The 22,487-nt window shown below is 38.1% G+C and overlaps 1 protein-coding gene across 1 annotated transcript in view; it reads left to right on the top strand.

Annotated features, from left to right (window-relative positions):
- Positions 1–22,487, top strand: part of MAGT1 (magnesium transporter 1) — a 113,527-nt gene that overhangs the window by 73,424 nt on the left and 17,616 nt on the right. The window contains exons 4-7 of the mRNA XM_004481095.5: positions 5,517–5,657; positions 6,116–6,256; positions 6,762–6,851; positions 7,501–7,564. Coding sequence (XP_004481152.1) covers positions 5,517–5,657; positions 6,116–6,256; positions 6,762–6,851; positions 7,501–7,564 — 436 coding nt within the window. The remainder of the gene's footprint in view (positions 1–5,516; positions 5,658–6,115; positions 6,257–6,761; positions 6,852–7,500; positions 7,565–22,487) is intronic.

Here is a 22,487-nt window from a genome sequence, read left to right as displayed (position 1 = left end):
CATCTGCCTACCACATGGGAGGTCCGTGGTTCAAACCCCAGGCTTCCTTGACCCGTGTGGAGCTGGCCCATGCACAGTGCTGATGTGCGCAAGGAATGCCGTGCCATGCAGGGGTGTCCCCCGCGTGGGGGAGCCCCACACGCAAGGAGTGTTCCCCGTAAGGAGAGCCGCCCAGCGTGAAAGAAAGTGCAGCTTGCCCAAGAATGGCGCCGCACACACGGAGAACTGACGCAGCAAGATGACGCAACAAAAAGAGACAGATTCCCATGCTGCTGACAACAATAGAAACGGACAAAGAAGAATACGCAGCAAATGGACACAGAGAACAGACAACTGGGGGTGGGGAAGGGGAGAGAAATAAATTTAAAAAATAAATCTTTGAAAAAAAAAAAGGGTCTCACAGCCACAGGAGTGGATTCACCAAATTCAAAGTGTCACATACACCATTCAGTGGGATTAATCACATTCACAATATTGCAGTACCCTCACCACCATCCATTACTAAACCTTTCCCATCTCCCCCAACAAAAACTCTATACCCATTATGCATTAAATCTCCAGTCCTCCTGCCCCCTCCCCACCCATACTCTACTTTCTGTCTCTATGAGCTTGCATATTCTCTGATATTTTCTCTGTAGTTACCATGGGGAATTAAATTTAACATCTTAAATATATAGCAGTTTCATTTGCTTTGAAATTAAAATTCCTATACCCCTCAATCCCCTACACCTTTATGTATTTCCTGTAACAGATTATGTGTTTATACATTGCATCCAAAACTAATGATTGATAATTTCATTTATGCATTTGTCTTTTTTTATGCTATAGGAAGTAAAAAGTGAAATTAAAACCAATAATACAGTAGTACTGACCTTTATATATAGCCATGTCATTACCTTCTCCAGAGATCTTTATTTCTTCATGTGTCTTTGTCTATAGTCTATTATTCTTTCCTTTCAACCTGCAGAACTCTCTTTAGCATCTTTTGTAGGGCTAGTTTAGTGATTATAGTATAGTGATTATAGACTATATAGATTATAGTCAGCTTTTATCTAGGAATGTCTTAATCTCACCCTCACTTTTGAAAGATAGCTGTCAGATATAGAATTCTTGGGTGGAAATTTTTTACTTTCGGCACTTTACATGTCTTCCCACTGCCTTCTTGCCTCCTTGGTTTCCAGTGAGAAAGCAGCACTTAATCTTATTGATGCTCCCTTGTGTGTGATATGTTACTTCTGTCTTGTGGCTTTCAGAATTCTCCATTGCTGGGAATTGATAGTTATAATATGATGTGGCATGGGTCTGGGTTTATCCTGTTTGGAGTTCATTTAGCATCTTGGATGGGCATATTTGTGTCTTTCATTAAATTTGAGAATTTTTCAGCTATTATGTTCTTGAGTATTCTCTCTGCCCCTTTTTTCTTTCTTCTCCTTCTGGGAATCCCACAGTGTGTATATTGGTATACTTAATGCTGTCCCACAGGTTCTTCAAGCTGTGTTCTCTTTTCTTCATCCTTTCCTCTTTCTGCTTCTTAAACTGGATGATTTCAATTATTTTCAAGTTTTCCTATTCTTTCTTCTATCAGATCCAATCTGCTGTTGGACCCTATAGAGAATTTTCTGTTTCTGTTACTGTGGTCTTCAGCTCTGTTTGGCTCTATTTCATAATTCCATTTTTCTATTGATAATTTCTTTGTGTTCATCTATCATTTTCCTAATTTCCTTTAGGTTTTTGTTTCATGTTTTCCTTTAGCTCTTTGAGCAAAGAACCACTTTTTAAGTCTTTGTCTGGAATGTCCCAAGTCTGATCTTCCTCATTGATGGTTTCTAATGCTTTAATCTTCTCCTTTTTGCGGGACATCACTTCCTGTTTCTTTTTTTTTTTTTTAAGATTTATTTTATTTATTTCTCTCCCCTTCCCCCACCTGCTGCCATTTCTTTGTATGGTTTGTAACCTTTTGCTGAAACCTGGCGTTTGGTTGTGTTTTTTTTTTCAGAAAGTACTGGGGATTGAACCCAGGACCTCATACATGGGAAGCAAGCATTCAACCACTTGAGCTACATCCACTCCCCAAACCTGGAGATTTTATATTTTAGTGTGTTATGGCTGAAATTTAGAGTTTGAGGTGTCTGTTCCTTAAGCTTGTATCCAGCTAGTGTTATGACTGATTTTTCCTTGAATGCCAGGAGCTAACAAAAAGAAATAAAAAGAAGGAAGAAAGAAAACACCTTTCCCAGTCTTTGCAGATTGGCCCGTGCAAGTTCTCTTCTTCAGGGCTTATCCATGTAAGCTCTGAAGAAGATTGTGTTAGGATAGGTCCAGGCCAAAGCATAGGACCCACCCTGATCCTTTTTGCACATGCTGCTTATATTGGGCATGAGTGTGTGACCCTAGGAATTCCCTGTTTACACAGCTACAAAATGTTACCTGTTCCCTAGGAAACAGTTTTCTCACAGTCCTTAGCACTGCACTATTATGTCCCATACCTAGCAATCCCTTGCTCCAGGCAGCCATGACTTGACTGCTCTCCCACTGCTTTCTGTAAGAGAGTTCGGGAAACCACTTTCTACATTCAGGGCAAGGTCTGGGATGGTGAGTCCCTTGGCCACCACCAGACAGATTGTGCCGGGCATATATGTTCCCCGTATATGGACAAAGGCCAGATTCCTCTCTCTGGTACCAGGAGCACTGTCTGACTCCTTGCACGGCTGGTGGGGGGTGGGGACAACCAGGGCAATATGCTACTGCTTTTAAGAAGCCTTTTTCTTAAATCAGTGCTTGCTCTGTTCTTGCAGTCCTGAGTAACCGGAGCCCTGAGAAAGAACTTTCTGCCAGTTCTTATTGGTTGTTCAGAGCTTTTTTTGGGGGGTGGGGAGGTGGGGGAGGTGGGGGGGTGGAGGAGGTGGGGCAAAAAGCCCTGAAGCATCTCACTCCACCATCTTGATTAGGGTGGGGCATCCTCTTTTTTATTGTAGTAAAATATATATAATATAAAAATCACTTTAACCATTTTAAGTGTAGAATTCTATGGCATTAAGTACATTGACAGAGTTGTGCAACATTTGCCACTAGGTATATATAGAATATTTTCATTATCCCAAACAAAAACTCATATCCATTAAGCAATAACTTCTCACCCCTCCCCACCTTCCCCCCGCCAGCTTCTGGTAACCACTGTTTTGTTTTCAATCTCTTAATTTGTCTATTCCAAGTATTTCATATGAGAAAAGTCATTCAATATTTGTCCTTCTGTGTCTGGCTTATTTCACTCAACATGATGTCTTCAGAATTCATCCATGTTATAGCATGTATGAGAACTTCGTTTTTTATGGCAGAATAATATTCAATTGTATGAATATACCTGATTTTGTTTATCCATTCATCTGCTGATGGACACTTGTATAGCTTCTACCTTTAGAATATTTTGAACAATGCTGTTGTGAACATTGGTGTACAAATACCTGTTCAAGACCCTGTTTTCAGTTCTTTGGGATATATACCTGGAAATAGTACTGCCAGGTGATAAGGTAGTTCTATTTTTAACTTTTTGAGGAACCTTCCAACTGTTTACCACAGCTCCATTTTTACAATCCCACCAACAATGTCTGGGGGTTCCTATTTTTCCACATCCTGGTCAGCACCATTACTCTCCACTTGTTTTTTTTTTTTTTTTTTTTTCATAATAATTGTCTTAATGGGTATGTTTCAAAAACTTTTTACAAGTTCATATATTACTTAGTTTTTATTTTGATTTTTAGACACATTTTCAAAAAATCCAAAGGTAGTATAAATATATGTTAAAGAAAAGGATTTGGCCTACAATTAGGGCAGCAGTTTGGAAGATTGAACATTTTTAGGTCTAGACAATTTGCAGACCCAGAGATTGAATTTTAACAGTGTGGGTAGTATATATACAGATCTGGAGACCTTGTGCACGCTGACCAACCATAAAATCTATGGACATTGGTAACCAAAGGGCTAATCTATTAACTCAATAATTCTGCATAATATACTGTCAAAGAGGCCAAAATATTATATCTGCTAATCAGTACACTGTCTCCCCTTAAGGGAAAATTTAAAAAATTACTGTTAGAGGTGGGAAGCAACTGTGGCTCAATCAGTTGGGCTCCCGTCTACCATATGGGAGGCCCTGGGTTCCTGTCCTGGGGTCTCCTTGGGCAGGCAGGCTCACCCACATGCTGCGGAGAGCTGCCAGCCCAGGTGCCCCGGAGTGCCATCCTGCCCACCAGTGCCATGGAGAGTCAACTCAGCAAGGTGACGCAACAAAAAGGGAGACAAGCAAAAAGTGCAGACAGTGCAGCAAACAGACACAGAGAGCAGACAGCACGCAAAAAGCCATAAGAGGGGGATTAAAAAAATTTTTTTTTAACTACTGTTAGAAGAGTTTTAATGTGACTATAGAATCAAAGCAAGGAAATTGGATTATTTTATTCACTGATGTCTTCAAGTTATAATTGTTTAATATAAATCAATCTCCACTATATGACTTACTTGCTGAGGGGATCTGAATACTTGCATCTGTTGGTCAGTATCTTTCCCCTGGACTTCGTTTTCCACAAGTACAGGAATATATATTATACTGTATATATATACACACACACACACAATACAGGAAACATAATGCAGATGAGTGAGTTATCCATCCTTGTCGTCAGCAGCACGGGAAGTGTGAGTGGTGCCATTCCTGGGCAGGCTAAACTTTCTTTCGCGCTCGGTGGCTCTCCTTATGGGGTGCACTCCTTGCGCATGGGGCTCCCCTACTTGGGGGGCACCCCTGGGTGGCACGGCAGTCCTTGTGCGCATCAGCACTGCGCATGGGCCAGCTCCACACGGGTCAAGGAGGCCCGGGGTTTGAACTGCGGACCTCCCATGTGGTAGACAGATGCCCTAACCACTGGGCCAAGTCCGTTTCCCGAGTTATCCATCCTTTACCTCAGCAATTCCAGCGTTATCTTCTCAACATACCATCATATCGTGATGGAGAATAGAGAAAAGTGGTGTTCTTGAGTAAACATTTGCAAACTCTCTTAGAATTGATCATTTCTACATATAGCTACCATTTTAAAAATTATTTTTTACTACAGTTTTAGAACGTTACTGTATTCTGATATTCCCTGCAAATTGAGGATAAACTCTCTTTGGAACTTTCCTCAGCTTTATAAGACAATTAGTTCTCATAAATTTAGCTTTTTTGCATAATCTCTGAACAGATAAAAATATATTAGGTATGGGGACACATTTCCATTCTAACGGAATAAAATGCAGATTTCTTAGCTAAGAATTTATATTTGATTAGTGAAGTGTAGTGATTAAAGTCACAGGCAGCCTTGGGTTTGAATCTTGACTGTACCATTACTGACTATAATTCCTTAGGTGAATATTTAACCTTCCTAAACCTGGGCTTCCTCATCTGTAAAATACCTAAAATTCATACTCTTTGCAGTTAAGATTATTTCCTTGATAACTTACATTTTCATGAACTCTTTTTAATTCAGCTAAACATGAATTCAGCTCCAACATTCATCAACTTTCCTGCAAAAGGGAAACCCAAAAGGGGTGATACATATGAGTTGCAGGTGCGGGGTTTTTCAGCTGAGCAGATTGCCCGGTGGATAGCTGACAGAACTGATGTCAATGTAAGTTTCCCTACTTTGTAGAAAGTTACTTTGCTGTCTCCTTTGACTCTTATTCAGAGGTCCTATTTGGTCTTTTCTCCATATCACTGATGTGGTAAGCAATAGTTTGACTGTCCCTTCATGAGTAGCATTTAACACAATCATACTAATAAAAGGGTGAAATTACAAAACGTTCTCTATTGCCCTGTTGAATTAAAGTGCATAGGCTATCTACCTGTACTTAGTAAATCCTTCTTAATCTAAAAGATGTTATGTTGTATGCAGAATATTATAACTATTGCATCCACTTTTTATGATATAATGTCGATTATTTTGATTGGTATTAAATAAAAAACTACCAGTTTTTCTGTAAGTAACCATGCTAATTTTGATTTCTTTCATTTCACATTATTTTGATGCATATAATTAACGAAAAAAATTTATTAACTTTAAAATGTTTTCCTCTCCTTTCCACTTAGATCAGAGTAATCAGACCCCCAAATTATGCTGGTCCTCTCATGTTGGGATTGCTTTTGGCTGTTATTGGTGGGCTTGTGTATCTTCGAAGAAGCAATTTGGATTTTCTTTTTAACAAAACTGGATGGGCTTTTGCAGCTTTGGTGAGTGACGTTTAGAAGAAAAGTTATTTAAGAAAAATTTTCTAATACTGCATTTTCAGGGAGGCTTTCATTTTATGAGAAAAAGCATTTTGTTTATTTCTTACATAAGAGAAAGGATTATATATACATTGTTATCTTCTGCCTTGAAATCAGTTTATTTCCTCCATTATCTCATTAGGATGGCCAGAGCTTAGAGAAACTGATTGTTCCCAAATTGTATTCATCCTAATTCATAGACAAAAGGCTTTTTCAATATTCAATTTTGAAATTTGTGTCAGTTTATTTATTGTAAAATAATGTTTTCATTTTGAGGTAAATATTATTAAATTTTAATTCTTGTTATCCTTGTGACAAAATATAAACCTTAAGAAAATACCCGTTTATCTGAAAAAATGTTCTTCATGCATTAGCTAACAAATATACTTTTCATATACCTGCTAATCTAATAAAGATGGAACAGCTGGACTATGACATGTGCGTATTCAGTTATTTTTTTGTTTTGTAGTGTTTTGTGCTTGCAATGACATCTGGTCAAATGTGGAACCACATACGAGGACCACCATATGCTCATAAGAATCCCCATACAGGACATGTGGTAAGGGAAAACCAGGATTTCTTTCCATTCTATGCCAAAGTTAACCTTAAATGATTGTTAGCCTGTGAGACCAGTGCCAGCATATAAAGGAACTACGTTCATTTTTTATTGTTCAATCTCTTGTTTCTTTATAAGTTTTAATTGCTAGAGAAGGCCGTGTAGTACTCTTAAAAGTTCCTTATCCAGTTTGGTGAATCCTCTGACTAAGCTGGCTGAGAATGAAAGTCAGGCTTCATCTAAATAGAATTGGTCAAATACTTGGGCATCTGCTCTTTCTAGGCACTATAGTAGATACTATTAGAGATAGAGTGGTAAATAAGAAACACATGATCCTGATCTTCATGGAGTCCACATTATTGTACCTCATGCTTTTATACACCTAAATACTAGTTTTCTTGGATATTCTGTTAATGTAAACATATATACAATGAAAAAACAAATAATATAAGAATAGCTTTTATAGTAACTAAATTTTTTCACTGATGAATGACACAGGCCCAAGTGTGTTTCAACCTTTAATACACTAGATCAATTAATATGTTTATAGGATTTTAAATTTTAAAAAATTAATAAAAATAGCCTATTTTAGAGTTAGGATACCGAAAGTTAATATATACTTAAAAGATTCCAATTTGTCTTTTATCCCCAGAATTATATCCATGGAAGCAGCCAAGCCCAGTTTGTAGCTGAAACACACATTGTTCTTCTGTTTAGTATCCTCTTTATAGTAATTCTTGGTGCTACATTTATATTTGTCTATTTTGTCAATATCCAGTATTTTCTCTACAGCATTTCATTGGGGTTGCTGTCTTGTTAATGCAGGTCATAATATCCTTTGGAAATCATTACTGTGTTATCTGTTTTAGCCCAATAACCTAAAGACCATCAGGGACAAAGCTGTAGTCTGATAAAGTCAGGCTTATTGGCTAATGGCTACAAGGGAGACTAGACACAAAGGAATTGTGGGTCATCTTACCAAAGGAAAAGATAGAAGAGTTACAGGATTTGGGGGGAAGGGTATAGTTTAGGTGAAATTTAAGTGAAGAATTTTTTATTAGAGAAGTTGTAGTTTACAAAAATATCAGGCAGAATATAGAGTTCCATATACCACCCTCACACAATTTTCCCTATTTTTAACACTTTATAATAGTGTGGTGTCTTTGTTACAATTGCTGAAACAATATTATTATAATTATACTATTAACTGCAGTCTATAGTTTATATTAGGATTCACTCCATTTTATAGGCCTATGGTTTTAAAATTTTTATTCTAGTAAAATATATGCAACATAAAATTTCCTCTTTTAGCCAATATACAATTCAGTGGAGTTAATTACATTCACAACATTGTGCTACCATTACCACCATCCATTACCAAACTTTTCCATCACTCAAACCAGAAACTCTATACCAATTAGGCATTAACTGCCCATTCCCTACATCCACCCCAGCCCATTGTAACCTGTATTTTTTTAAAGATTTATTTATTTATTTCTCTCCTCTTCCACCCTGTTATCTGCTCTCTGTGTCCATTCGCCCTGTTATCTGCTCTCTCTGTCCATTCGCTGTGTGTTCTTCTGCGTCTGCTTGCATTATCAGGTGGCACCGGGAAACTGCATCTCTTTTTTTGTTGTGTCATCTTGCTACAGCTCAGTGTCAGCTCTGCATGTGTGCAGCACCACTCCTGGGCAGGCTGCGCTTTTTTTTCACCCAGGGTAGGTCTCCTTATGAGGCATGCACCTTGCGCATGGGGCACCCATGGCATGGCACTCCTTGCACATAGCATCACTGTGCCTGGGCCTGCTAACCACACAGGTCAGGAGGCCCTGGGGATCGAACCCTGGACCCTCCATATAGTAGATGGTCACTCTGTCAGTTGAGCCACGTCCACTTCCCCGTAACCTGTATTCTAATTTCTGACTCTGAATTTGCTTATTCATATCAGTGAGATCGTACAATATTTGTCCTTTTGTGTCTGGTTTATTTACTCAACATGGTATTTTCAGGGCTCATCCACGTTACATGTATTAGAACTTAATTCCTTTTCAGCTGAATAATACTCCATTGTGTGTATATACCACATTTTGTTTATCAGTTTATCGGGTGATAGCCACTTGGGTTGCTCCCATCTTTTGGCAATTGTGAATAATGCCATTTTGAACATCAGTATGCAAATATCTGTTCAAATCCCTGTTTTCAATTCTTTGGGGTATATACCTGAAAGTGGGATTGCATGTGGGAGTACCATATCTTGTATATGTGAATTATTATGATCTAAAATTTTTGTGAAGACAAACTTAATAATCAGGAAAAAAAAGAAAGACTGTAGACACTGAGGAAGAAATGAAAGAAATTGCCTTGCCACTATACATACAGGGCAACACCTATTGCAGTGATGAAAGGCAAAACATCAAAATCAAAGCTTTTTCATTTCTTCATTTTTGATATGCCAATTTATTTTTTCTTTATTTAATTTTTCTAACTTAGTATGTATTCTATATCTAACCTTTAAACCCATCACTGTATTCCATTTTACTATTACTGGAACTTGGCAATATATTAGGCTTCATTTTTGAAGAAGTTTTGGACCACAGAGAGGTTCAACTATGGCAGGGGAGGAACAGTGGTGTGGGGTGTTATTGATGGGGGGCACATGGTTGGGAGGGAGTTCTCCAGGGCATGTATACAGGGTACATAAAAATGTTTGGATATTTTCATAGTAGTTAGTTAAAAACGACAACTGAGGGAGAGCTGAGTTCCTAGCCAGGGGAGTTCAGTCACATTCCCCAGTGGAACAGCAACAATCCCCCAAGTGCAATGGCAAAGAACGGTGAAGAAGGATGGTCCAAAAATGAGCCCTTGATACTGATGACTATGCTTATGAGCCTGTGCGCCTGAAATATGAACTAGTCCTATTGCTGCAGGGTGCCTAAGAGTTACCTCCTGGGGATGAGCCTCCCTGGCTCTGAGGGGTTACTACCAAGTACCCGCTTGGATAAAAGGGTCAACTGAGACCAGCAGAGTATGTCAGCCTACATGTAATATCAGGTGTTAAAAACTGCTTTTTGACCTTGAATAAAAGGGGGAAATGGAAAGGACAAATGAGTTTATATGGCTGTGAGTCTCCAAAAAAGAGTCGGGAGGTCATCAGAGGAGTCATGCTTATGCACGCCTCAGCAGGGTCCCAGAGACAGCCAAAGTAGATACAATCCCAGTTACTGGTTCTCCTGAGGGCTACAGAGGCCCACAGGTTCTATAGTCATGGCAGGTGGCTCCGGAGTTCGGTCCCATGTCAGTTGGCCCTACCTTGGAACTTGTGTTCCTGAGTATGATGGAGTTGGACTCAGATGTGACCTTTCTACACATATCACATATGTCTTCTGTCACTTTTACTAGACCTGTAGTTGGCACTGGGGTTGGTATATACTCAGGAGACCTGAATCTCTGGACTGTCCATGTGACAGTCAGGCCGTGAAACTCAGCAGACTTGCAAATCTTACCCTCTGGTTTATTAGACTTACCCTGGCCAGCTAAGAGGGAGGTGAAGAAAGTCAACCACCACACCAGGAAGCTAAGAGCGCCTACAACTGCAAGCAGGAGAATTGCATCCATCATCTCTGTGGAATCTAAGCCCCCTCTTGATATAGAGGCGTAGTGGACATAACCATCCCAGGGTCCACAGGATGCAGGAATAGAGTACGGATTAGAGTGGACTTACTGATATTCTACTATGGAACTATTGTGATTAGTAATGGAAGAAATTGTAGCATTCATGTGGAGAAAGTGGCCACAGTAGCTGCTGAGGGTAGGGAGAGGAAAGAAGAGACATGATGTGGGGGCATTTCCAGGACTTGGAGTTGTCCTGGGTGATATTGCAGGGAGAGATGCTGGACATTGTATGTCCTGCCATGGCCCACTGGGTGGACTGGGGGAGAGTGTCAACTACAATGTAAACCATTATCCATGTGGTGCAGCAGTGCTTCAAAATGTATTCACCAAATGCAATGAATGTCCCATGATGATGAAAGAGGTTGTTGATGTGGGGGGAGTGGGGTGAGGGGAGTGGGGGCTATATGGGGACCTCTTATATTTTTTGAATATAACATTTCAAAAGAAATAAAGAGAGAGAGAAAAAAGTGGGATTGCCAGGTCATATGTTGGTTCCATGCTCAACTTTCTCAGGAATTGCCGGACTTGTCCATAGCAGCTGCTTCATTTTACATTCCCACCAACAGTGAATGTAAAGTAGTGTTGCTGTTTCTCCATATCCTCTCCAACATTTATTTATTTTCCATTTTTTAAAAATACTGGCCATTCTAGTGGGTGTGAAATGGTATCTCATTGTGGTTTTGATTTGGATTTCCCTAATAGCTAAAAGCAAAGCAAGGCTGAGTGTAGAGGAGTCAACATCAGGTCTGGGCTGTGAAGTGGACCCAAAGTTCTATTGCCTTGGAAACTACAAAGTTAAAATCAATGTGGAGGGAAGCAGATGTGGTTCAGGCAACCAAGCTCCTGCCTACCACATGGGAGATCCAGGTTCAGTTCCTGGTGCCTCCTGGAGAAGACATACAAGGCAGTGGGCTGACGCAATAGGCTGGGATGGCGAGCTGATGCAGTGAGATGACACAACCAAGAGACACAGCAAGGAAACAGTGAGAAACACAACAATGCAGGGAGTGGAGGTGGCTCAGGTGATCAGGCATCTCCCTGCTGCCATGGCAAGTCTCAGGTTCGGTTCCCGGTGTCTCCCAAAAAAGAGAAGACAGCACACAACAAACAGATACAACGAATGCAAACAATGAGGAGGTGGGGAGAAATAAATAAATAAATCTTTAAAAAATAATAAAATCAAATCAATGTGGGAGACATGGCCGACACACAACATGGCCATGAGACCTTGACCTTGAAGTCCCAATTGAGACTCAAGGCCCCAGATATTCCAAACAGGCCTCACTGGTGGCCCCCACCATTGGTGGGGTAACCAATAACAACTGGGGTCCCTCCCCTTAGCATTAGCAAGGAAAGGAGTAATTAATAACTTAAAAGGTGACCACATAAGCCAAAGCCTGCTCTCTCTGCCTAGAGGAGCCTGCACCAAATCTCTGTGCATGTTTCCATCTTTCTTTCCCATTTCTTAGCAAGCTCTGTTCTTTTCTACCATTTCTCAATAAATTCTTTATACTAGCCTAACTACAAGCAAAAAATAAATGAAATAAAATAGTGGGATTTTGTCTCAGAAACCTTATTTGAAGCTCTGGACTATGGTTATAAATGGAGGATACATCACTGTCAAGTGTGTTAGATCTTCTAGGCAAGGATGGAATGTTTCATTCTTAGATAAAATTTCAAACACTATGATTTTAGAGAAGAGTGTACCTCAGTGAGTAAGAAAACAGTAGTTACCCAAAGACGAGTTTTATTACAATTTAGGACTGTAGTATGTCCTTAGGAGAAATATTATTATCTGTGAACTTTGCATTTGACTTTTGCATGTTGTCCAATCCTCTTGAATGCAGGGCATATTTTCACTTTCTCATTCCAAGCTAATTTTTACTTTTTTGCTCCTGAAACTTGGTGCCTCTATAGTCAGCAAGGATATGTGAAAGTGACATCAGGTAGGTAAGAGTCTAAATTTCATAGTATTACTGAATACAAGTTACTTACTTGAGTGCATTAACAGTGACTCTGAAACAAATCAAAAGGTGAGCAAATGTAATGTACCTAGAATTGTGCTTCTCATCCAAGGTATCCTGACATTAATTAGTGGAATCAACTGTAGCATGGGCTGTTGAAGAATCTGCTAAGTGACTTGCCTTCTTATATCATTGACTGGATGACTTAGAGGTCATCTAGCAATCCTTATCCTATTGAAAATGGGTTGTGCTAGCTAAGAATAAATTAAGAACTTTGAAGATGATTGCAATCATTATGCATAATTGGATCCTTAAAAAAAAGAAACACTGAAATGCTTTTTGTCTGGTTAAAAAAGCAATGCATATTCATTAAAGAAAATTTAGAAAATACAAATAAGTATAGAGAAAAAATTCAAAACCACTGGAAATACCATTTTAATAAATATATGTGTTTATCTCTTACCATTTTAGTTTACTAAGAAATAAAATGACTGGGTTAGGCAATCAGATTCACCTAAAGCGCTTATAGTGCTGGGATAAACAGATGTGTATTCAGGTGATAAGACATCACACCTTATGTACTGTACTGGGTATAATGGTGAGGCAATGAAGATATTTAATGTTGTTGGGGGTAGGGAACATTAGGGAAAGGTTAAAAACCCTTATTTTTTAAATATAGCTATGAAGCCTAAAGACGCCAAACAAAGTTACAGTTTCCATGTTGAAAAGAATTAATAGAATGAGGATACTACTAAGGAGTAGTTATGATTTTGGAAAATATCCACATATTACTATTTTGATATTGTACAATTTACTGCATGATTAATAAAGCAACTGTGTAATGAGTTCCCTGATAAGTATGCAACTTTTTAAAAAAAGATTTATTTATTTATTTCTCTCCCCTCCCCGCCCCATCCCGGTTGTCTGTTCTCTGTGTCTATTTGCTGCATCTTCTTCATCCGCTTCTGTTGTTGTCAGCGGCACAGGAACCTGTGTTTCTTTTTTTGTTGCATCATCTTCTTGTGTCAGTTCTCCATGTGTGCGGCACCATTCCTGGGCAGGCTGCACTTTCTTTCGCGCTGGGCAGCTCTCCTTAATGAGGCCCACTCCTTGCGTGTGGGGCTCCCCTATGCGGGGGACACCCATGCTTGGCGCGGCACTCCTTGCGCACATCAACACTGCGCAGGGGCCAGCTTCACACGGGTCAAGGAGGCCTGGGGTTTGAACCACGGACCTCCCATGTGGTAGGCAGATGCCCTATCCACTGGGCCAAGACCGCCGCCCTAAGCAACTTTTAAAATTACATTTTATATAAGAAACAGAATTATAAAAGTCCTACAAGAAAATGTAGGGAAGCATCTTCAGGACCTTGTCTTTGACAGTGGTTTCTTAGACTTTATACCCAAAGCAACAAGAGGAAAAATAGATAAATGGGACGTCATCAAAATGAAAAGCTTTTGTGCATCAAAGACTTTTTTCATGAAAGTAAAAAGACAGTTTCCTCAATGGGAGAAAATATTTGGGAACCACATACCCAAAAATGGTTTAATATCCAGAATATATGAAGAAATCCTACAACTCTATAATAAAAATGCAAAAAATCCCTTTGATAAATGGGCAAAAGACTTGAATAGATATTTCACTAAAAAGGATATACAAATAGCCAAAAAGCACATAAAAAGATGCTCACCATCACTAACTACTAGTGAAATGTATATCAAAACCACAATGAGACACCATTTCACACCGATTAGAATGGCTACTATTGGAGAGAAAACAGAAAATAACAACTGTTGGATAGGATATGGAGAAATATCCATATTGTTGGTGGGGATGTAAAATAGTACAGCTGCTGTGGAAGACAGTTTAGTCATTTCTCAGAAAGTTAAATAGAATTACCATAGGACCTAGCAATACAACTTCTTGGTATATACTTAAAAGACTTCAAAGCAGGTACTAGAGCAGATATTTGCACACCAATGTTCATAGCAACCTTATTCACAATTGGCAAAAGACGAAAGCAACCCAAGTGTCTATCATCTGATGAATGAACAAACAAATGTGGTATAGACACAAAATGGAATATTATTCAGAATATAAAAGGAATGAAGTTCTGATTCATGTGACAACATCAAACCTTGAAGATGTAATGTTAAGTAAAATAAGCCAGATGCAAAAGGACAAATATTGTAAGACATCAGTGATATGAAATAATTAAACTCAGAGTCAGAATCTAGAATGCAGGTTAGCAGGGAATGGGCTGGGGATGGGGAATGTGGAATTAATGCTTAAATTGTACAGAGTTTCTATTTGGGTTGATCATAAAGTTTTGGTACTGAGTGATGGTGATGGTAACACAACATTGTGAGTGCAATTAACAGCACTGGATTATATATGTGAAAATGGTTAAAGGGAATTTTTAGGTTGTATATATGTTACTAGAAGAAAAATTTTAAAATAACATAGGACTGTACAATGCAAACAGTATACCCTAATTTAAATGATGGACTATAGTTAATAGTACAATTTTTAAAAAATCTTTTCTCATGAGTATTAACAAATGTACCACAGGCAAGGTGTTGATAATAGGGTATTATATAGGAACTCTGTATTTTATGCATGATTTTTCTGTAAACCTACAAATTCTCTAATAAAAATAACCTCCCAAATTACATTTTTAAAAATTTTATTGAAGTACTGAATTCATGCAGAGAAGTCCACAAATCATAAGTGTACAGTTTGATAAATTTTCACAAAATGAGCAAACCTGTTTAATTGTCTAGATCAAGAAATAAAACTTGACCCACATCCCAAAAATTCTTCCCCTCATCACCCCTTCTGATTGCTACCTTCCTCCCAATGGTAATTACTGTTCTAAATTTTAACACCATGGTTTAGTTTTTCCTATTTCTTTAACTTCACATAAATGGAATCGTGCAATAAATACATTTAGAGTTTAAAAATAAATTAGCAGTGAGGTAAATGAAGTAGAAAATAGAAAATCAAGGAAATCAATGAAACAAAAAGTGATTTTTAAAAAAAGATCAGTAAAATGGACAAACCTTTAGCCTGACAAAAAAAGAAAGAGACACAGAACTAAAATCCAAAATGAAAGGGGAGAGAGAATTACCACAGATCTTACAGAAATTAAAAAGATTATAATAGAATATTACGAAAAAATTTACACCAACAAATTAGATAATATAGAGGAAATGGACAAATTCCTAGAAATACACAATTTACCTACATTGACTCAGAAGTCAATGACTCATTGACTTCTTCAGATCTAGAAGAAGTTAAGAGAGTGAATAATCAAAAACCTTCCATCAAAAAAAAAAAGTCCACTATGTATCTTTTTTTTTTAATGCAACTAAATTTTAAAAATCAGAAAAAAAAAGTCAAAGGGAAGCAGATGTGGCTCAACCACTTGGGTGCCCATGTACCACATGGGAGGTCCCAGGTTCGGGTGTCCATGCCTCCTAAAAGAAGATGAACAGACACCACCTCCTGCAGCAGTAAGCTAGACGCTATCCCCCTGCAATGAGCTATACTCTGCTCCTGCTGCAAAGAAGCACCGACCACAAGCCAGCAGATGCCAAGCCACAGCCTGTGGGGAGTGGATGTGGCTCAGGCCATTGGGCACTTTCCTCTCATTTTGGAGGTCTCGGGTTCGGTTCCCCGTGCCTCCTAGAGAAGGTGCAGACAGATGAGTGAACCATCTAGGGGAAGGCGGGTGGGATAAATGAAGAAAAATAAAGTAAATAAAATAAATCTTAAAAAAAATAAAGGCCAGAATCAGCAAGTTACACTGGTGAATGCTTTATGTAGAAAATCCAAAGAATCCACAAGAAAATTAATAGTTAATAAACTAATTCAGCAAAGTTGTAGGCTATAAGAGTAACATGCAAAATCAGTTTTGTACAGCATGGAACATCCCAAAATGGAAATTACAAAAATAATTCCTAGAAATAAAGAATAAAATACCTAGAAATAAATTCCATCAAGGTGAAGGACTTGTACACTGAAAACTACAAAACACTGCTGAAATAAACTAAAAAAGACCTAAATAATTGGTAAGAGATCCCGCATGCATGAAAATACTGACATTGTTAAGATGTCAGTACTACCCAAAGTAATCCACAGATTTTGCAGAAAAGGAAAAGCCAATCCTCAAATGCATATGGAATCTCAAGAGGCCCTGAATAGTCACATTAATATTGGAAAAGAGGAATAAAGTTGGAGGTCTCACACTTCCCAATTTCAAAACTTACTATTATTTAAAGCCACATTAATAAGAACAGCATAGTACTAAGGAAACTGAGTTACTTGCTTTGGGTTACATAGCTAGGAAGAGGTAGAAACAAGACTATGGGAGGACAAATTTCATTTTCACAAATTTCTCTATACCACAGCACCTCTCAACAGGAGAATTCTTCATTCTGATGCTTGGAATTGAAATACAGACCTGTGGAGCTGAGTCCTTATTTCCAAAGAGCAAACAAGAATTGAGAATTGTAGTTTTGTGGAGTCCTCTCTTACTTAGATCTGAATTTTTTAGATTTCAACCTTCCAACCCTCACTCCTTCCCTTGATCTTCTAAAGGAAATGTTAACAGAGTTTTCAGGTTGACTTTTAAAGAAGTAATTTGAAGACTACATCTGTACACTTGCTGGGAATGGATAAGAACAGCCGATGGATTCGGTAATTCATCATAATTGAGTAAATGACTTAACCTCACCAAAGGCCCAGATGACAGAGGATCATTTAGGAAGTAATTGACTTTGGAAATTGTGTATGTGTGTACTTTATGTGTGTGTCCATATTTGTACATATATGTATACATGTTTATATATTGTGTATGTATATACATGCACGTGGAAGTTTTTCAGAAACTCTTCAGGGACTTGCAGACTTGTATGACTTTGTTCCTTTCATACCTACCATCTATCTATAAATAAGGCTTAAAAATATTTTTTTACTAAAGCTCAGAACAGCTACATTATATGAGAAAGGATAGTGGATATTTGGAGCTGGATCAGGGTTTGACACTTTGCTCCCAGACCAGGCTTTGAGTCTTGGCTCTGCCACTTACTAGCTGTTATGACTTAGACAAGCATTTAACCTCTCTGGTCAGATTTCTCATTTCTAAAAACAGATAATAGCAGGTCCGATCTCATGGGGTAGGTATAAGTCAGGGAGGTTTTGGAGGACAGGGACTCTGTCTATATACTTCACTACACTGAACCAGAACCAGGTTTGGTAAGAGCAGGAGGCTTTGGACTTCAAGAAGACCTCAACTCTGATTTCAGCACTCCCATTACTGGTTGTGTGACCGTGGAGAAATTATTTAACCTTTTTGGACCTCAGGTTTCTCATCTATAAAATAGAGGCTCATTATTCCTACTTCAAAGTATTGTTGTATGAAGAAGTAGGACATTTGAAGACCTAGTACAGCAGTTAGCACATGGGAGCAAAAATTGGTTGTTTTTCTCATCCTATAGTCTTACAAGGAGAAGTCCCTCAGCAGCTGATGATTGAGTTCATATGTAAATCACATTAAACCTAAATGAAACCTTGCTACTCTGCATCACTCCCTCCAGTGGTTTCTCCTCACACTCAGTAGTCTGGCCTTCACTATGGCCTACAAGGCTCTGTGTGAACTGTTGTCAGTAAATTCTCTGACCTTGCTTCCACACACTGTCTCCCACTTGTTCTGCTCCAGACTCAAAGACCTTCTGGCTGTTTCGAGAACATCACAATTACACTACTGCTTTGTGGCTTTTGTTCTGCAATTCACTCTGCATGGAACTCTCTTCCTCCAGATATCCACAGGTTTCATTTTCTCACATCCTTCCAGCCTCTGCTCACATATCTCCTTATCAAAGAGGCCTTCCTTAATGACATAAAGTAACACCCCCAATCACTCTCAGTCCTTCATTTCATCATACTCCTTTGCACCTATCACTGGCATATGTTCATTAATTTACTTTTTTATTGTCTCTTTTCCTGGTATAACATGTAAACTTTATAGAGCAAATTTTGTATTATTTTCTGCTGTGTACCCAGCACACAATAGGTCCTCAGTAACTATTTGCTGAATTTAAAAATGCAGTTCTAGGATAAAAATAGATATATAGACTATTGGAATAGAATGGAAAGTTCAGAAATAAACTCATACATCTGATTTTTTATTAACTTTTGATTTTGAAATAATTTCAAAATTACAGACTTAGTTTCACAGATGGAAAATAATATAAACCCCACCATACTCCACCCCCACCCCAAATACCCTCAGATCCACCAATTTTAATATTTTGCCACCTTTGCAATATCATTCTATCTTCTGAACATTTGAGAGCAGGTTACACACATCATACTCCACAGTATTTCCATGTACAGTTCTTACAAACAAGAATATTCACTTATGTAATCACCTTAAGTGCAGTTACACAATTCAGGAAATGTAAGGTTGCTATAAAGCTTATATTCATGTTCCCATTTTTTCTTATGTCCCAATAATGTCCTTTATTTTATTTTATTTATTTTTCATTTCTTTCTTTTTCTTTTTTTTACAGGAATTGTAGGTTTACAGAACAGTCATGCATAAAATACAGGATGTCCATATACTACCCTATTCTTAACACCTTTCATTGGTGTGTAATGTTTGTTTCAATTGAGGAAAGCATATTTTTGTAATTGCACTGTTAACTGTAGTCCATATTTTAACATAGAGTTCATTATTTGTGTAGTGCAGTTTCATGGATTTAAAATTTTTTTTATTCTATTACCACATAAGCAACTTAATATTCCCCCTTTAAACCACATTCGGATATGTATTTTAGTTCTATTAATTACATTCCCAGTGCTGTGCTACCATCACCATCATCTATTTCCAAAACATTTCCATTGTTTCAAACTCTGTATATTTTAAGTCTTAACTCCTCATTTCCTATCCTACATCATCCCCTGGTAACCTATATTCTAAATTCTGACTCTATGAATTTGCTTATTCTGATTATTTCATATGAGTAAGATCAAACAATATTTGTCCTTTTGTGTCTGTTTTATTTCACCCACAGAATATCCTCAAGATTCATCTATGTTGTTGAATGTATTAGAAAGTCATTCCTTTTAATGACTGAACAATGTCCCATTGTAGTTATATATCGCATTTTGTTTATCTCTTCATTGGTTGATAGACACTTGAGTTGGTTCCATCTTCTGGCTGTTGTGAATAATGCCACTATGAACATGGGTGTGCAAATATCTGTTGGAGTCCCTGCTTCCAATTCTTTTTGTTGATGTTGTTGATAATTCCTTTTTTTATTGAAGTATATCATTCCTACATGAACACACCTAAACAATAAGTATATAGTAAAGATTGTGAACTTACAAAATAAACATACATAACATCACACAGAGGTTTCATACATCACCCCTCCACCAACTCCTTGCATTGGTGTGAACCATTTGTTACAAACTATGCAAGAGCATTGAAAAATATTGCTACTGACTATATTCCTTATCTTACATTTGGCGTATTTTTCCCCCAACCCATACTATTTTTTTAAATGTATTTTTGTTACAGATATCGTGAACTTGCAAAACAATCATACAGATGTGTAGATTTCCCATACAACTCCACACCATGGTGGAACATTTGTTATAGATTATGAGATAATATCATCAGACTGTTACTACCAATCATGGTCCATAGTGCACATTTGGCACACTTTTTCCGTACACTTCTTTTTTTTTTAATATTCTTGGCTTCATTTTTTTTTCTCTCCCCTACCCCTACCCCGCCCCCAGTTGTCTGTTCTCAGTGTCTATTTGCTGCATGTTCTTCTTTGTCCGCTTCTGTTGTTGTCAGTGGCACAGAAATCTGTGTTTCATTTTGTTGCATCATCTTGTTGTGTCAGCTCTCTGTGTATGCGGTGCCATTCCTGGGCAGGCTGACTTTCTTTCGCGCTGGGCGGCTCTCCTTACAAGGCGCACTCCTTGAGCACATCAGTACTGCGCATGGACCAGCTCCACGCGGGTCAAGGAGGCCCGGGCTTTGAACCACGGACCTCCCATGTGGTAGACGGATGCCCTAACCACTGGGCCAAGTCCGCTTTCCTATACACTTCTATTATCAACACAGTATAGCTTGGCATTAATGCAAGAATATTATAATATTGCTGTTAACCACAGTCTATAGGTCACACCAGTTGTAGTTTTCCCATGTTTCTCCATATTCCCATCACCCTGCAATAGTGGTGTACATCTTCTCTACCTCACAGAAGGACTCTCTTGCATTTGTACGCTTAACCGCAATTCTCAACTGCCTCTGGGTTCACTGTTATTCAGTCCCTAGGTTATTATTTAGCTTACTTTCTACTGATATTTACTTCCCCAGACTACCTTTTTCAGTCACAATCCCATTTATAAACCAGTTGTTACTCATTATAATGTGTTACCATCAACTCTCTCCATCTCCACACTCTGACAGTCAAGTTAATTAAAACTTCTATGTGCATAAAAGCATCCATAGTTCTTCTCATCCCTCCTCTTATCTCCGTATAACCTATACTCTAGGTTTTAATTCCATGTGTTTATTATCAGTATTTAGTTCATATTAATGAGATCATGCAATATTTGTCCTTTTGTGTCTTGCTTACTTCGTTTAATATAATGTCTTCAAGACTCATCCATGTTACCACATATGTCCCAATTTCATTTCTTATTGCAGCATAGTATTCCATCGTACGTATATATCACATTTTGTTTATCCATTCATTGGTGGATGGATACTTGGGTTGTTTCCATCTTTTGGCAATTGTGAACAAGGCCGTTATGAACACTGGTGTGCAGATGTTTGTTTGTGTCATAGTTTTTAGTTCTTCTGGATATATTCCTAGTAGAGGAATTGCTGGATCAAATATTTAGGAATAAACTTAACCAAAGATGCAAAGCACTTTTATTCAGAAAACTATAATGCATTGCTAAAAGAAATTTTAAAAAGACCTAAATAATTGGAAGAACATTCCATGCTCATGGATTGGAAGACTAAATATCATTAAGATGTCAATTCTACCCAGATTGATGGACAGATTCAGTGCAATCCCAATAAAAATTCTACCAGCATTTTTTAAGTAAATGGAAAACGCAATTATCAAATTTATCTGGAAGGGTAAGAGGCCCCGAATAGCCAGAAACAAAAAGGAAAAGTGAAGTTGGAGGACTCTCACTTCCAGACTTTAAATCATATTACCTACCTACAGTGGTAAAAAAACAACAACAAAAAACAGCATGGTATTGGCATAAAGATAGACACATAGACCAATGGAACCGAATTGATGGTTCAGAAACAGACCCTCACATCTATGGCCAAGTGGTTTTTGACAAACCTGTCAAGCCAGCCCAGGTGGGGCAGAAGAGTTTATTCAACAAATGGTATTGGGAGAACTGGATATCCATAGCCAAAAGAAAGAAAGAAGACCCCTACCTCACACCTTATACAAAAATTAACTCAAAATGGATCAAAGACCTAAATATAAAAGGAAGTACAATAAAGTTCCTAGAAGAAAATGTAGGGGAACATCCTCAAGACCTGGTGGTAGGTGGTAGATTTAAACCTTACACCAAAAGCATGAACAACAAAAGAAAACATGGATAAATGGGACCTCCTCAAACTTAAAACATTTCTGTGATTCAAAGGACTTCATCAAGAAGGTGAAAAGGCAGCCCACTCAATGGGAGAAAATATTTGAAAACCACTTATCTGATATGGGTTTGATTTCCATTCTATATAAAGAGATCATACAACTCAACAATAAAAAAAAAGCAATCCAATTTAAAAATGGGCAACAGATTTAAATAGACATTTCTTCAAAGAGGAAATAAAAATGGCCAAAAAGCACATGAAAAAATGTTCCCTATCACTAGCTATTAGGGAAATGCAAATTAAAACAACAATGAGATATCATCTAACACTACATAGAATGGCCATTATTTAAAA

The sequence above is a fragment of the Dasypus novemcinctus genome, chromosome X, assembly GCF_030445035.2.
Source record: "Dasypus novemcinctus isolate mDasNov1 chromosome X, mDasNov1.1.hap2, whole genome shotgun sequence".
Taxonomy (NCBI): domain Eukaryota; kingdom Metazoa; phylum Chordata; class Mammalia; order Cingulata; family Dasypodidae; genus Dasypus; species Dasypus novemcinctus.
This window is presented reverse-complemented; position numbering and strand designations above follow the sequence as displayed.